This window comes from Herpailurus yagouaroundi, unplaced genomic scaffold (genome assembly GCF_014898765.1).
Source record: "Herpailurus yagouaroundi ecotype Mexico unplaced genomic scaffold, PumYag 29, whole genome shotgun sequence".
Taxonomy (NCBI): Eukaryota; Metazoa; Chordata; class Mammalia; order Carnivora; family Felidae; genus Herpailurus; species Herpailurus yagouaroundi.
The window spans coordinates 96,420,756-96,438,265 of NW_024412377.1; the positions used below are offsets into that span (position 1 = coordinate 96,420,756).

Sequence of the window (17,510 nt, forward strand, 5' to 3'; positions counted from 1 at the left end):
GAGACGCATTGTGAAAGTAAAATACACATCAAATCTAAAGGCTTATCATAAAAACATGTAAAATATACCAGTAATAATGTTATATTGATGACATGTTGAAATGATAATAACTTGTATATTGGGTTGAATAAAATAAAGTAAAATTAATTTCACCTGTTTCTTTTGACTTTAAGGTGGCTATTAGAAAATTTTAAATTACATATGTGGCTCACATTATATGTCTACTGGAGAATGCTGGACTAAGCCAAAGATTACTATTTCAGGTACAGACCACATCCCGTCTCTTAAACCTGATTCTCTAAGTTTTCTTGGTTGGAAGGGGAATTTGGCTATATTGTCTGCACTGAGTCAAGGTTTTCACTAAGCCCAGATTCAGAATATCCAGGAAATGGATACATTTCTTTTGTTTTTGTAAAATTCTACAGTCAATATGTCATACACATTAGTAGGTTTGCTGTTTAAAAACAACAACAACAACTCTTGCTGTATTCCTTATATTGAGTCAAAGTCTAACCAAGGGCATGTAATGCTCACGCAGCCAACACTCAAATAGCTCTTCAGTTTCTGGCTCCAAGCGCCTGTTTTATCCTCTCTCCTCCCTCCGTCTCTGGCATCCTGAGCAGTCACCCCTCCCCTCGCAGCTCTTTCCACTGACCTCAAAAGAGGGCTGGCTCAAATGACACACTTGTCAAAACACCTGGGTAAGCACAGCAGTGGGAGCCATCATATAAATAGATACATGGAAACAGAGTGCTCCGTACTGATAACAAAAACCACTTACAAACTCCCTTCACCTTCCAAAAGTTTTGTTTCTTACAATGATTACTTAAATGTAAATGTCACTAATAATTTTAATTCTATCAGCTTACACAGACCTATTTTTATACAGACACTGGCAAAACTGCAATTCAAGAGGATTTTTAGGTTTTGGGTACTGCTGTGGCAAAAATCCTTTGTGCTTAAACAGAGAAATTAAAACTGAACAACAGAAAAATGATCCAAAGCAAAAATACTGAAAAATTTCTAAGTGATCTGTCAGAAAGACTAAAAGAGTCCTGCTTCACTGCTCTGCAGTCAGAAAAATGCAGAAATAATGAATGCACATTTACATATTTCCCACCATACAGGACACCATGAATTTGAAACATTTAGCACAGTGTTTGGCATATAGTCGATGTCCAATAAATATCAATGAGTATATGAATGTATGGGCCCTTACTATTTAATGCAATACCGCAACCACCATGTTTTTCTTGTTTGTTTGTTTTAAACCTTGAGTGATTTGGTAGACTGAATCCAGCTTCCTTTTTCACTCAGAATAAAATGTGAAGTCCTTACTATGGCCTGCAAAATGCTACCTGATCTGCAACCCAACTACCTCTCAGACTCCCTTTCCACCTCTCCACTCTCATTACTTACTCTGCTCCAGCAACCCAACCTCCTTGTGTCCTCAAATCAGCCACACATATTCCTGCCTCCGAGCCCTGACACCAGCTCTTCCCTTTGCCTAGAACCCTCATTCCTTCAGTCTCCGCTCAAATGTCACCTTATCGGGAAAGCCTTCCTCACCACCTTCTCCAAAGCAGCGAAACCCTTATCCTGCTACACGTGTTCTCATACCACTTGTTGCCACCTGACATATTTCATCTTTGTTTATTTGTCTCCCCAGACTGGAAAGTCACTCTCAGGAAGACAGAAACTTTGTTCATTTTGTCCACTGCTATATCCTTTGTGCCTAGAAAGTGTCGGCACATAATAATCAATCAATCAATCAACATTTGTTGAAAGAATAAACTAATGAACATTAGATTGGAGCTCAGACACCTGGATTAAGTCCCAACTCTACCACTAAAAAGCTGTGTGACTTTGAACAAATGTTCCTGACACTCAGTTTCTGAATCTGCAAAAGGATTCTCTGGGAACAGAAATTTCTAAAGCTTCTCCCAGCTCTGAAATCCTGTAGGTTTTATAGAGATGCTTTTCACATATAACTTTGGTATGAAGTTTTAGCGACACAAAAATATTTTTTTGATATCCACAAATTATTAGCTTTCTAGGCACTTTTAGCATTGAATACCCTGCTCCAAAGCCCCTTAGGAAGCCTTCTCCAATCCTTCCAGGCAGGATGGATTCCAGGACTTTCTCCCTACTTTGAGGTACTTCATAAGGACCTTTTTTCCCCCTTAAATCACTTATAAAGTTAGTGACATAATTATGTTTTTCTGTTTCTCCAAGTAGAATATGAATACCATGGGACAGTAATGGATTCTTAGTAATTTTTGTATCTCTAGCACCTTGCATGGTCCATGGCAATCAGTAGGCATTCCATGAATGTTTAGTGAATGAATACAGGAAAATGTCAAAGTGGAACAGGATCATTACTCATTGAAAACTGAGACCATTATGCTCCCCTCATTGATGAAGGTGGGCAGAAGAAATAGCTTTGCGGCCAATAGTGACTCATCTGATGGCCAATGATGATTCATCTGAAGGGAGATAAGAAACTAAAATTTATTGGGAACCTACTAAAGGCAAGTACTCTTACATTCACATAGTTTATGACAACCTTATACATTATACATTCCTTATACATTAGGAACTATTACTACCATTTTACAGATGAGAAAACTGAGGCTAAGACAAAATAGGGAATCTGCTCATGACAGAATGGCTAACAGGATTCACACTCAGGCTTTTTCATGCCATATATCATATTCATATCACTAAATGATACATCAGGAGGGTAGTTCTCTGATCCGATATAAGCATTGGTATGTGTAATGGTGAGCTTGTCTGCACTAGAAAAGCATTTTTATAATTAAAAGGGATTTTTTTCCCTTGATTCAGAAAGGTGGCTATACAGAAAACTCTATATACCATTCCTGAAATGGTCTTTATTAACCTTTTATTATGTTTATTATGGTAACCTTTATTAACTTTTTAGGAAACTTTACTAACCTTTTAGGCCTATTCCCAATACATATTTTATTTTACAGTGAGATCATTCTAAATTTTACAGTGAACATTTTTTTCCTATTCAATATATATACTTTCCATATTTTAAGAAACCTATAATAAATAGCATTTTAATAATGGCTTAATAATAACACATAAAGTAGATGTAATAGTCATTCTGTTACTATTAGGCTATTTCCATTTATTTACTATTATGTGCCTCTTAATTTAAAAAAAATCAGTTTGTAATCTAACTTCTGAGAAAGGTTCTGACCTCCAAGAAAATGCAAACAACTTTTCCATTCACGAAGGGGGAAAATTTCCACTATTATGCAAAAAGATGAGGTCTTTCCTTTTGCTCTATGAATTTTTCAAGGCAGAAGCTAGTTGGAGCCATTCCAGTCTCACCTACATAAAGGTCTGTCCTGCAAAGGAAGGCAGGTGGTGAAAGTCCAGCAGTGGCTTGGAGGAAACACCCAGGCTCACATCCTGGTTCTTATAATGACTTGCCTTATACCCTCAGGAAATTATACAAAGCCTCAGTTTCCTCATCTATAAAAGGACAGTCATCTCATCGCGTTGCTGGGAGGGTTTAAAATGACAAAACATACGTAAACACTTAGCACTAAGCCTGGCACAGAGTGAGTAGACCCTCTCATAATTGTAAATCGTTGGCAGAAGAGGCAAGAGGAAGGGGTGAAGAACAATGAGACATCATTCTTACCTCCCATCCTTTACAGAATATTCCAAGTCCTCACCTCTAGCCTCAGAAGAAAAAGAACTTTAGGCCATATTTGTAAACGTACACACAACAAAATGGTTTGATTTCTAACAATACTTCAAGATAGTAAAAAGTCCAGGACTCTCAGTTCCCCCAGGAGGTCCTGCCCACTGACACTTCTCTACCTTTAGCCTCCCTGCCATCTCCTTTCCCTTGGCCCTCACCATGATTCAATCTCTACACACCTTTCTTCCTCTTTGCTACTGTCTCTCTGATCGGAGCCCTCCCGAAAACCAACTTTCCAATCTGCCAATCTGCTGTCAGTAACCTTCCCCTAACTCCAATGTGTTTCCAATCTTAGCTAAATCTTGCTCAGAATTACTGATTTCTTGTTACTCACGCTATCAAATCCAAAATGTAAAAGTGTGATGGTTTACAAAGCCTCAGCGCCCAGCCACCTGCCCATTTCCTCCTGTTTCCCTCACTCTACTAATCCCAACGCTGGCCTTGGTGTCCACCTGACCACCTGCAGTCAGAGCAGGCCGAAACTTACTGCAGATAAATCCTATCTTTACCTGAAAAAGGCAAAGGAATCCCAGCATGGTGTTTGGAATCGTTGTCAGCTGCTCACATTGGAGTTTTCAAATTCTCTAGGTGGTAAATTCTGGTTGGGCTAAGATATAAGGATCCCCAATGCCACTTAGGGGAAAAGGTTCTAAAGGCTGAGATTGACAGATTTCCCTTCTCAGTATTGCCCGGGAATCACCGGTGCCTACTCCCTCCTCCATTTCCCGCAGGTGCCTTCTCTTCTGCCTCTCCTTTCTGCATCTTTTGCTTACTCTCTAAGGCCCAGGTCATGCCCACTTCCTCTCAAGGCAGTCACACATCTACATACTCTCCTCTGAGCTTCCACAGTATGCACGGTCTGTCCCCCCTGCCCCTCTCATTTCTTTAGCACATAGACTCATATTCCCCATATTGCGCCCTAATTTCTTCCATAAAGTCCTTGAGGGCAGGGACTGTGCCTGCTTCCCACTCGGCAATTGCTTGGTCAGTATGTAACCTACATTCCAGTCTTCTTATCTGACTGACCATTCAGCTTAATCAGTGCTACTCTGTGGGCTACTTCAACTTCAGCTCTGTGGGCTTTGGTTGGACAGAACTTCTAACTTTGAGAGGGGCATTCTGAAATGTTGCACATCGATCTGTCACCTACAGAGCCTTTCTACTGATATTAATAGATTTCGGAAAGGACATGACTGACTGACAAAACAAAAAACCAAAACAAGCAAACAAAACACGACTCTCTCCCTGGTGATTTCTAATGTTCTCATTTTAGGACGTACATGAAGAGAGGGAGGGAGATGGAAGTAGAAGGAGACCCATATTTTTATACAATATTACCTAGTTGCAATCACATTCATTGAAACGATATTTGGAACCATAGTGGGGGGAAAGCACGATTTTAAGAAGAGGGGTTATTGAAAGTCAGGCTCCTTTCGTCCAAAGAATTTGTAAGCCTTTGTACCAAATTAAAGCCCTCTCATAGCGATCTGGTCCAGGGCTGGCTTCCAAGAGACCTCCGGTTATCTGAAGGTTCCAGAGCAGCCTTCTCCGCCTCCACCCCCACTCCGTACCCCCTTCTCTTCTAGCTCGGGCTTTCACGTTTGTTCCTAAGCCTTGGGCCAAACATGAGCGTTTCAGCACATTCTGTGGTCAGGCAGGACCCTAAGTAAATCCCCGGGAATAAACAAGAGCAGCAAGTCACAAGTTGCTGGGAGGGAGGGGGGAGTGAAGGAGGGAAGGGGGGCGGTCGTGAACTTTGCCGCTGCAGGCGGGCCTGTCACTCCAGCTGACAGCAAGCACCTTCACCTTCAAGTTCCTTACCACGGCAGCACGCCCTGAGACAAAGTGCTGAGCTCGGAGGAAACGAACTCTAGCGCAGAGAAAGAAAAGGGAAGCGTGCGGAGTCGGCCTGCGAAGCACCTGCCCTCGCGGCCGCACCTCCAGGCCCTCGGCCGGGCCCGCGCTCGGGCTGCGGCCTCAGGAGAGGGGCGCACGCTACCTGGCGTCCGGCTCCTCCTCCGACTCGGCGGCCGTCTCGTCCTCCTCGTCCTCCTCTTCCTCGTCGCTCTCCGGCCTTCGGGTCGCCTCCTCGTCCCCGTCGGAGCCGAAGGGGCTCTCCGCGGCGTGGTTGCTGTCGCTGCTCGCCATCGTGCCTCTGCCGGGCCGGAGCCGGAGCTGGAGCCGGAGCCGCCCGCGCGCGCCTGGTGTTCTCCCTCTGACTGCGCCTCTGGCCCCGGCCCGGCTCGGCCCTGCCCCGGCGCGCGGCTCGGGTTCCCGGCCCGGGGGGGGGGGCGGGCTGGCCCCGCGACTTTAAATAGAAGGCGTCAAAGTTTCGCCATCGAGCTCTTGGGGCCCGGGCTCAGCTTCTCCTCTTCCCCCGCGTCTGCCAACTTCCCCCCGCCCCCCAGCCCTCCCCACCCGTTTAGGCGGATCCCAGGCGGCCCTTTGGGCCAGCAGCGATCATCACTCCGAGGGGGACAGGCTTCAGCTGCACCAGGTTGCTGAAAGGAGAATAGGCACCCAGCCCCGCCTCTCTTTCCCCCAGTGTGGGTTTGGTAGGCCGTGTGTTTGGCACAGAACTTCTTGGTAAACCTTTCATCCCAACCAAATAACTACTCCTTCCTGAGCAGAGCCGTTGCTAGTTCAGGCACACTGTGAAGGGTCTAGCTTTCATTATCCCCTCACGATTCTGCGGTGGTACGTTGAACCGCAATGCTGGTTTTCTAGATCAGAAACCTGAGGCTCACAAGAGTTTGGGAAGCTGGCTTGCTCAAGGCCTCCTGCCCAGTGTAAGTGATCCAGGGGGAAGCAGCTAAGTCTGCCCTTTTCATAAGCCCAGTTTTAAACCGTTGTTCTTTCAGTATTGGCTCCTTTTATGTTTGCATATGAATTGTGTATTCTCTTACCCCGTGGCCCCTAGCCTGTTCAGTCGGGACATTATCTCCCCTAATAACTTTGAAGAGAAATAATTTTCCCCACTTTGGTCAACGTCTAAGTTTTGTCTGAAACTCAACCCAAACGCCCTAGACCTTTGGCTGGATCATGTCATGCCCATGCTTAAAACGCAATGGCGTCCCTGTGCTCAAGGACGAAAGCTCAAGCTCCTCGAGAAGATGAATGCTGGATAACAACAGCCCACATCTGTCTGGTTTCTTTAGAAGTCACGATTCTCAACATTTATTAAGCCACACCACTGTACCCTTATCTACACAGTTCCTTCTGCCTGAAAGGTTCTTCCCACCTTTATATACCTGGTGACTCACCATTCAAGATCACTACCTTTCTCTGAAATGCTCAGGTTAAATTCAATCCTATATCCAAATCATGTGTCTGTTTCCCTCTGTACATTTCGTAAATTTGTTACTCATTTTTTTCCCCACCATCCCCATCTCTTACGGGCCCAGAAGGAAGCAAAGTACTTAGCACATAGTAGATGCTTAATGAATATCCCCTGAAGAGAACAGGACCAGACCTGCTCAGTACATAGAACAGGTAGAGAGATCTTTATAATGCATATTCTTATTTTCATGAGGATGATTTTATGGCTAGAATAGACATGTATTTTTAATTACCACAAATTCTGTTCACAGAGTTGTTAAATATGATGAACATAAGTTAGGTTGTATTCACCAGTTACACTAGATTATAGGTGTACATTAAGTCTGTGAGCAAAAAACTGCAGATAGTTCAGAATTATCAGCTGGTATGTGTGAGAAGGGAAGAGACAAGAGTCCAGTCTTCCAGGGTTCACTAAACCAGGTTTAACATCAGCAATAATTATCCTAACATGAGCCAGGCTTTTCCAATTAGTAATCCCAAATGACTGCTCACCTAGGACAAAAAGCATTCAATCACAGTTGTGGGAATCTGTTAAACACTAATCAAAAGTATAGAAAGCCACTGTATATTCCTTGCATTTCACTCAACATTTCTTGGGAACACTAACTAAAGCCAACAAGATTTATTTGCAAAGATTCCAGTTCAAACCAACCCAAAACTTGGCTGCAGTACAGACTGCACATTTTTAACTTCCTAACACTATTTTCTTAATGATACTTGCGAACATATAGAAATGGCCAGATCAATACAAACAGAAAATAAAAGAATGTATTATTCACCACACAAGTAAGTCAAACTGAAAATAATTTAAAAGTCTAAAAAATTTCCTCATATATTAACAGCCACTTATTTGACATATTTGGCTATCACAAGATACATAATTTTAGGTTTCAGTCTATTGACTTAGAAACGGGTACAAGTTTATTAACTTCTTTATGCATTTGTTGTAGCAAGATAGTTAAAAAGTAGCAGCAGTAAGATGGGGTTGATGGGGTATGGCACTGAGAGCTGAGAAAACAGTGGCAGTGGAAGAGTCCATACCATGGTAAACGCTAGGGCTTTCTTAGGAAATGTCCTAATACTATAAAGGCAGAACTCCCTACACACTTCCCCATCCCTGAGAGCTATACAGTATTACCACAGAGCATGAGGACTATTTTTTACTGTTTTTAATGATGCCCAGTCATCACCAAAATATTATGTTCAATACATTCTAATAAAGAAGAGTTGCACAGTGTATATTTTAGGAAACTTTCCAAGAAAAAGAATTGATCTGTAAAGCTTAATTGCTTCAAAGGTGAGAAAACATCAGTAATCTAAAAAATTCACCTATGTGGAAAGCTTTATTCTAAATAATGTCACAGAAATAGGGTGTTGATGTGCTTAGCTGGCTTAACCAAATATGATCTCCATTCTGAGACTTTCTGTATAACCTAAGTTATCAAGCATAAAAATTAGATTCAGCTCAGTTCTAGATGATAACTACAGCCTCACCTCATAAGTAAAGCCTCACACAGAAAAAATCAACACATCAACAATTTCCATATATAAACTTTATTCCATTTGACATCATACAAAAATTTAAACTTAAAGAAGAAATGAAAATCTGCACCTTTACAAGTCAAAGAAAAGCAAAAGTCTTAGCATTTGAATTGGTCTGCAAAAAACTCAAATACATTAGAGGTACAAACTGTGCTACAGCAGGTCTCAAAGAAGTTGTACACAGTCCTTCTGAAAAAGTTAAAATTGTTTTCAAGATTACTCTTCATATTTAAATGTACAGGCACTGACCAATTTACAAATATTTACATAAACCATAATCAATCTTAATAAACACTGTAGGTTTTTTTTAGCAGCCACCACTACTTCTTCATATGGAAAAAAATACTAAAAAAGATATCTTTACAAACATTAAGCTTTTATTTATAATAATTTTGTCTTACCTAAAACATTTTATAGTGGCTTACTGCCTAAAAATTCCAGTTTAGATTACAATCCTACACTTGTACACAGACAAACTCTGATACTGTCAATAGGATATAATCTCAACTTTGATCTTTCAGTTTCTGTTGCTTCATGTTACAGGGAAAATAAAAGCAGGAAAACGTGAAATAAAGTAAAAGTGCACATTGCACTGAACTATCATAAAGCACAGGGGACTTCATCTTTTCAAAAATCTACAACGAACTAATTCTTTAAAACAACTTACTAACCTCTAAACAATACAGGGTGCTCATATTACTACAGTGCAAAATGTACTGTTTTCAACAAAAATTTAAAGCAATCTCAAGAGTACATCAAAAGCATGTGAGGTACTAATGAAATGCTAATATAGACACACCCAAAGCCTCAGTCTATCCCGGAGAGTCAAGTGAAGACTTAAGGCAATTGTCCAGTATTTCATGCCTCTGCAGTGATTTCAGTGAAATTACAGATTTCGTTTCAAGTAACTGAATAACTGGCTTGAATCTTCACTTTACCAGAACAGACAGGCAACAAACTATATACTGTACGTTATATGTTAAGTATGTGTGAATCAGTCCCTTTCCAAAATTCCACACATCCCTTCAGTATTAGCATGTGGTATAATTAATTGAAGTTATATCAAAAACCTTTTATTTGTTCAGATAATTCCCCCAAAAATATTTTATCTGATCTCTTGAAAATCCATGCCATAATATTACGAATCAATGTAAACATTTTCAAAAATACATCTTTAAATCAAAGGGTTTTATTAGGAAATGTCATAATAAAATATGCAATCTTTATATAAGTATGTCCTCTTAAAAATAAAACATGAAAACAAGAACAGTTAAAAAGAAACCATGATGGAGGTAAACAAAATGCATTATGGTGTTACTATTGTTCTTTATTTCTCAGAAGAATTTATTAAGATATAGAAGCCAGTTATCTTTTCAGGATAGCAGCTCTTAAAGGTAGTATACTGTTCAAATCTCTTTTGTTTTTCAATCTGTGCCATGACTGGGAGAAAAAGAAAAAAATAATTCTTAAAACATAAAATATAAGTGGAACAAAAGACTGAAAAGAGAGTTACTAGAATGTTAACAGTGGTTCTCTCTAGGAGGTAAAATTTGGGGTGATTTTGTGTGTGTGTGTGTGTGTGTGTGTGTGTGTGTGTGTGTGTGTGTATATGTGTGTGTGTATGTATGTGTTTTTATCTCCCAAGTTTTTAATATAGTAAATGTCTTTTTTCTGCTGTCAGAAAAGAAAATGTTATTTAAAAACCCTATACCTGTGTGGTTCCAATTTATTAATAAAGAAAGGGACAGACACATAGGTGGTACAAAAAGATACAAATGACAATATTAACATTTACTCACAGACTTAAATAATTTCATCTAAAATAGCAAAGTAATTAAGACAAAACCTTTGGGGTTTGAGAGAGTGTGAGATTATTTCAATTATTTGGTTGACTAGTTTGCATCAATAAGCTTTTCCAATTAAAAATAGTACTACAAAGCAGAGAGTAAATCTCTAATAAACCACTTTCATGTGCTTCAGAAAAAGAAGAGCACACAGAACTTATCAAAAAGAAAAAAAACAAATTCTTATTCACAGGCTACAGATTTGGCTCACTACTCAGTGACTGCGTATCTGGTTTATTCTTACTTCAGTTGTTCAACTGACTAAAAGTATTGGTTTTATAGCTGAACAATCCTAAATGAAAGTTCAGGCATCAAGAAAAACCACAATGTAGCAATGCTGTTTTTGAATTCTCAGTTTAATCTGATAGACCTAAATATTTCCTCTTGGATATTTGTTTTGCCCTGCAGAATTCTATTAATTTTAAATTTTCTATTCTGGTTGATAAAAAGAGGACCTAATGTGAAAGACAGCTTGTAATATGACATACTTACATTTTTAATTATCATCAAAATAAAGTCTACTTGTATGTCTAATGAAAAAGTATTCCTCTAAAATGACCTTCACAGTTTGCTGATCTTTTTTTCTTTAATGAGGCATTCTCTCCTATCTGTCTCATAGTATATATTTACATCAATGTGTTTTTACACAGTACTTCGAACTCCTTGAGGAAAGAAACCACACCTAGCAAAATCACCGATGAATAAATTCATATTATGGACTAAAGAGTGAAGGAATAAACAATATTTTATATATATATCACTGAGGTTTATATATAATGTGTGTGTACACAAATATACACATTGATTTTTTTAATTTCTCAAAATATAAACAAAGATAAAATGGTGCCCGAATTCCTTGTTACAATGGGGTATACAGAAAAAAAATCATAGAACAAACATTAGCTTTCTTCTAAAGCTATAGTAGTTCCTTGATATTTCAAGGACAGAAAGGAGTCAGTTAGGTTTTATTCACTCATTTTGATGCTTACTTCCATGAAAATGAAAGCCATGTAAATGAACACAGAGTTCGATTTCTCTGTAGGAAAAGTGTATCTAGCAAGTCATGAATTCTCTATTGTGCTACATTAACAGCTTCATAACACAGGAACCACGGCTACTCTGTCCTATTAGATTTTTTTTTTCCATTTTCAAAGCATACTAGTCCACTAAGGTTTCTAGAGTTAATCTCATACACTGTTTACCTTTAAAAATTGATCCTTGATCATGTCAAATTTCTGCTTTTCATGCACAGCTCTGGCCGTATTTGTTCCATCAAAAGGTTCTAGAGTGTCAAATGCACATATAAACAAGAAATTATTAAAATGAGAATTTTGGTTTCTATATTAGGTTGAACTATATGAAAGAGCCAATATTTGACAGTTTTTAACCTATGAAATAGCAAGTGCACATTGTGAATCCTAATTAGATATCTGCATAAGAAAGTTTTATATACCTGTGAACCATCTAATAAGGTAGACAGAATTCAAGTGACAGGACAAGTAAAAACAAAGTCATCAGCATAGGTATGTTTTAAGTCTAAATTATAAAAATAAGATTTCTGAAGAATGACAAAGGGTCAAAGACCTATCCCCTACCCTTAGAGAACCAAAAATAAAGAACAAAGTATTATCAAAAGGAATAAAACACTATACACAAAAAAGGTGGTCAATGTCAAATATCACAGAAAGGTAATTTTAAATTTAATTTAAAAGACCACTGATTTATCCAGCAGAGGAAAGGTCAATACCTTTGAAACTAGAAGTTTAATACTCTTAAGGATGGAAAACAGTACAAAGTTATGGTGTGAGTGGACAGTTTAACGGTTTAGAAAAAGATACAGTGAGAACAGTAATTTGTAGGGGAAATTTAGCAGTGAAAGAAGAGAAACAGGAGAGCAAGTATAGAAGACAGGAAGAACACAAAGGAAAGGTGTGTGTGTGTGTGCGCGCGTCTCCAATGTTACCTTCCACATATTCACCTCCACCCCACTAACCCTTCCCCCACAAGATAAGAGAGAAGAGTCCATATGTAGTGATAAGGAAACTGTCTATATGAGAGGACAAGGAAATTGAGGATACTAGTGAGAAAAGGAAGATAACTAAAGGCATTAGAAATGAGATGGGATAGCCGAAATAATGCCAGGAGTAGGTAAAAATTACTAGTTTAAGAATTCTGGCACTGAAAAAGGAAAAAAAAAAAAAACCCCACAAAAACTAATTACAAGAGCCAGTACCAATCAAGAGCAATTTTCAACGATGAGAAGACGTATGTATGCTCTAAAGCTGAAAGAAAATGACTAAAGAGAAAGAGAATCAAGTGGCTAGAAAGAAGAAATGGAACAGAGGGGAAAGACCTGGAAAAAGTGTGGAAGAATAGAAAATCTGATGAAGAGGTTAACTCTAGATTTGTCATATAATCTAAGCAGGCCCATAATTTTAAAACACTCCTTTTGTATGTACATTTTTTGATTGTTTAGAAAGGCTACTTTTAAAAGGAGTTTATTGTCACGGTACAAGCATACCTTGTTTTATTGCACTTCACTTTATTGTGCTTCACAGATACTGTGTTTTTTGTGGCAACCCTGTGAACAAGTCTACTGGTGGCATTTTTCCAACAGCATTTGCTCACTTTGTTGTCTCTGTCACATTTTGGCAATTCTCACAATATTTCAAACTTTTTATCATTATACTTGTTATAGTGATCTGTGATCAGTGCTCTTTGATGTTGCTATTGGAATTTTTAGGGGGCACCACAACCACACCCATATAGGAAGGCAAACTTTGTAAATGCTGTGTGTGTTCTGACTGCTCCACCCACTGGCCATTGCCCTGTCTCTCTCCCTTTCCTTGCGCCTTCCTATTTTCCCTGAGACACATCAATATTGAACTCAGGCCAAAAAATAACCCCATGATGGCCTCAAAGTATTCAAGTGAAGTGAAAGAAAGAGTCACACAGTTTTCACTTTAAATCAAAAGCTAGAAATGATTGAGCTTGGTGAAGAAGGCATGCTGAACACCAAGACAGGCCAAAAGCTAAGCCTCTTGGAATGAACGCGAAGTTGTGAATGCAAAGAAGTTCTTTAAGGAAATGAAAAGAGCCATTCCTGTGAGCATATGAACATGAAAGTCAAAGTCTTAACTGCTGATACGGAAAAAATTTTAGTGGTCTGGACAGAAGACCAAATAGCCACAACATTCTCTTAAGCCAAAATCTAATTCAGAGCAAGGCCCTAACTCTCTCCAATTCTACAAAGCCTGAGAGAGGTGAGAAAGCTGCAGAAGAGAAGTCTGAAGCTAGCACAGGTTTGTTCATGAGGTTTAAGGAAAGAAGCCACCTCCATAACATAAAAGTGCAAGGTGAAGGAGCAAGCGCTGATGTGGAAGCCACAGAAATGTATTCAGAAGATGTAGCTAAGATAATTCGTGAAGATGCCTACCGTAAACAACAGATTTTCCAAGTAAATGAAACAGCCTTATACTGGAAGAAGATGCCATCTAGGATTTTCATAACTAGAAAGAAGTCAATGCCTGGCTTCAAAGCTTAAGGATAAGAGGACTCTCCTGTCGGGGGCTAATGTAGCTGATAACTTTAAGTTGAAGCCAATGTTCATTTACCATTCTGAAAATCCTAGGGCCCTTAAGAATTATGTTAAATCTACTATGCCTGTGTTCTATAAATGGAGCAACAAAGCCTAGATCACAGCACATCTGTCTACAACAGTTTACTAAATTATTTTAAGCCACCTTTTAAGACATACTGTTCAGAAAAAAAATTCCTTTCAAAATATGACTGCTTATTGACAATGTACCTGGTCACCCAAGAGTTCTGATGAAGATGTAAAAAAAATTGTTGTTTTCACGTCTGCTAACACAACATCCATTCTGCAGCCCATGGATCAAGAAGTGATTTTGACTTTCAAGTTTCATTATTTAAGAAATATATTTTGTAAGGCTATAAGACAGTGATTCCTATATGGATCTTGGCAAAGTCCATTGAAAAACCTTCCGGAAAGGATTCACCATTCTACATGCCAGTAAGGACATTTGTGATTCATGGGAAGAGGTGAAAATATCAGCATTAATGGGAGTTTGGAAGAAGCTGATTCCAGCCCTCATGAATGACTTTGAGAGGTTCAAGACTTCAGTGGAAAAAGTAACTGCAGATGTGGAAAGAGTGAGAGAAGTAGAATTAAAAGTGGAGCCTGAACACTGTTGTCAGCGCAGAGCCTGCGTCAGATCCTCTGTCCCCCTTTCTCTGCTCTCTCCCACTTGCACTCTCAAAAATAAACAAACATTAAAAAAAGAAGTGAAGCCTGAAGACGTGAATGACTTTTGCCACAATCTCATGATAAAACCTGAATGGATAAGGACTTGCTCTTATAGATGAGCAAAAAAAATGGTTTCTTCAGATGGAATTTACTCCTGGTGAAGATGCTGAAATGTCATCAAAGGATTTAATGTTACATAAACTTAGTTGAAAAAATAGAGCAGGGTTTGAAAGGACTGACTCCAATTTTCAAAGAAATACTGTGAGTAAAATGCTCTCACATGCTATAGAGAAATCATTTGTGAAAAGAAGTCAATCAACGCAGCAAACTTCACTGTCTCATTTTAAGAAATTGCCACAGCCACCTCAATCTTCAGCAATCAGCATCCTGATTAGTCAGTAGCCATCAACATCAAGACAAGATCCTCCACCAGCAGAAAGATTATGACTTGCTGAAATCTCAGACAATGGTTAGCATTTTTTAGCAACAGTCTTTTTAAATTAAGGTATGTACATTTTTCTTTCTTTTTTTTTAATATCTTATTTATTTTGAGAGAGAGCATGAACGGGCTAGGGGCAGAGAGAGGGAGACAGAGAATCCCAGGCAGGCCTGTACTGTCAGCATAGAGCCTGATGTGGAGCTCAAACTTAAAATCCATGAGATCAGGACCTGAGCCGAAATCAATAGTCGGACGCTTGACTGAGCCACCCCGTATACTGTTCTTTTAGACGTAATACTATTCACACCTCATAGACTACAATATAGGGTAAACGTAACTTTCATATGACCAGGAAACCAAAAACTTCATTTGGCTCACTTTATTGTGATATTTGCTTTATTGCGGTGGTCTGGAACTGAACCCACAATATATCCGAGGAACGCCTGTGCTTTTTTTTAAAAATAAAGTAATGCCTTATGCCAAGCTACCGGATCACATCACACACAGCACTTCACAACAGTTTTTAATATTCAAAAGAACATAAGTAACTAAAATAATACACACCCACTATGCAATTTAACCAACCACCAAAGCAGGAAATTAAATTTCATATTCAAAGACGCTTAAGATGTTGCATATAATCCAAGAATAAAATATTCTAAATTTGATGTTTTCCTACAAACACTGCACTTAACACTTAACACATTCTTTTTTACCTCAAGATTTACAAAAGTCTTCAACTTGGAATCTGTGAGAGTAATTTTGCCTCTTGAAGTCAATTTCCCACCAACTCAAAGAAATATTCAACAACATGTAAATTAATTTTAGAGAACAGATTATCTTCAGAGCATTCGATTTTTAAAGTAAAATAAATACTATTCATAAAAACCTAGCTTGCCTTAAGTATCGATATTTTAGCTATAAAAGAACTCATTTTATCTCAGTATAAGAATCATCACATGAAGATAATATTTTCTTCCACCTTCAAGTCATGAAATTAAATTTCAATCACCTACAAGCAGGAGGGATGAATAAAGACTGCTCAAATATTACCAACTGAAATATTAAACGCCTAAATTCGTATTTACTATTTTTTACAGCTAAAGAATTAATTTTTTAAAATTCAATGAAAACACTCAGCCATAAAAAAGAATTAAATCTTGTCAGTTGCAACAACGTGGATGGAGCTAGAGAGTATTAAGCTAAGTGAAGTAAGTCAGAGAAAGACAAATGCCATATGATTTCACTTATATGTGGAATTTAAGAAACAAAACAAACAGAGGGGGAAAAAGGGAGGCAAACCAAAAAACACACTCTTAACTACAGAGAACAAACTGATGGCTACCATAGGGGAGGAGAGTGGGGGGATGGATTAAATAGGTGATGAGGATTAAGGAGGGCACTTGTGATGGGCACTGCATGGTGTATGTAAGTACTGAATCATCAAATTCTACACTTAAAGCTAATATTACACTGTATGTTAACTGGAATTTAAATAAAAAGTTGGAAGAAAAAAAAGAAAATTTTATAACTAAAAGACTTGTAAGCCTGAATATGAATGTATTAATTTTAACTGAAATACAAACTGAAATTATTCAAGTAATTCTCTCAGTACCATGGTGATAAATGGGTGGTAAAGTAGTAGTTGTGGGAAAGCTACCTTCGACGCAGATGTATTTATTTCTCCATTCAATACCATCAGGCCTGGGAATGGCTTTGGCTTCACGAACTGAAATCATTTGACTGTTCCAGCTGAAAGAAGAAAAATACCGTGTTAACTATTTGCTTAATTTTCATTTTATTAGGTTTATCATATTTAACAGCGAGTCCCATTCTGATTTTCTCACAGAATACTGAAACTCGCCTCCACCCTCAGCACCACAATCCCTATTTCCCCTTCTTTTTTCTCCATAGCACTTAAATTCCAACAATTTGCTTATTTATATGTTACTGTTTATTGTGTGTCTCTCCCAAGCCGAATGAAAGCTCCAAGATAATTTATGTATTTTTTTCAATGTTCGAATATTGTTTAGTACAAAGTAAACATTCAATACATATTTACTGAATAAATGAATATGAAAAATAAGAAAATATAAGCAGAAAACATAAAAATTATGTTCATTGTTAGCACCTCAGGAAGGATTTCTTATTAAGACATGTAATCACACATTGTTTTCTGATATCATTAAATAATCTTGTTTAGTGCATGTCCATTTATATGATTTGGGAGAAAATTTTGCAATTTTCCAATAGAAGCCAGTAGGTGCTGTTTTAGGAAAAATTAATACTCTATGAAAACATATTGTTATTGCTGTATATCAGATGTAGCTATTAACA

General features: G+C 38.3%; 2 protein-coding genes across 4 annotated transcripts in view; both read right to left on the reverse strand.

Moving 5' to 3' along the window:
- Nucleotides 1–6,020, reverse strand: part of CMYA5 (cardiomyopathy associated 5) — a 90,888-nt gene extending 84,868 nt beyond the window's left edge. Inside the window, exon 1 of one of the 2 annotated variants that reach the window (XR_005783005.1) lies at nt 5,742–6,020. Coding sequence is in view for 1 of the 2 variants with exons in the window: in XM_040449867.1 (XP_040305801.1) it covers nt 5,742–5,890 (149 nt within the window). In the remaining variant the exon portion in view is untranslated. The remainder of the gene's footprint in view (nt 1–5,741) is intronic. The other variant, XM_040449867.1, reaches the window with a different exon arrangement.
- A 2,599-nt stretch (nt 6,021–8,619) lies between these two features.
- TENT2 (terminal nucleotidyltransferase 2) overlaps nt 8,620–17,510 on the reverse strand; it is a 73,144-nt gene continuing 64,253 nt past the window's right edge. For both annotated transcript variants that reach the window (XM_040449891.1, XM_040449883.1), the window contains exons 13-15: nt 16,834–16,925; nt 11,670–11,749; nt 8,620–10,063 (exon numbers count right to left, since the gene is read on the reverse strand). In XM_040449891.1, coding sequence (XP_040305825.1) covers nt 9,989–10,063; nt 11,670–11,749; nt 16,834–16,925 — 247 coding nt within the window. In that variant the 3' untranslated portion in view covers nt 8,620–9,988. The remainder of the gene's footprint in view (nt 10,064–11,669; nt 11,750–16,833; nt 16,926–17,510) is intronic.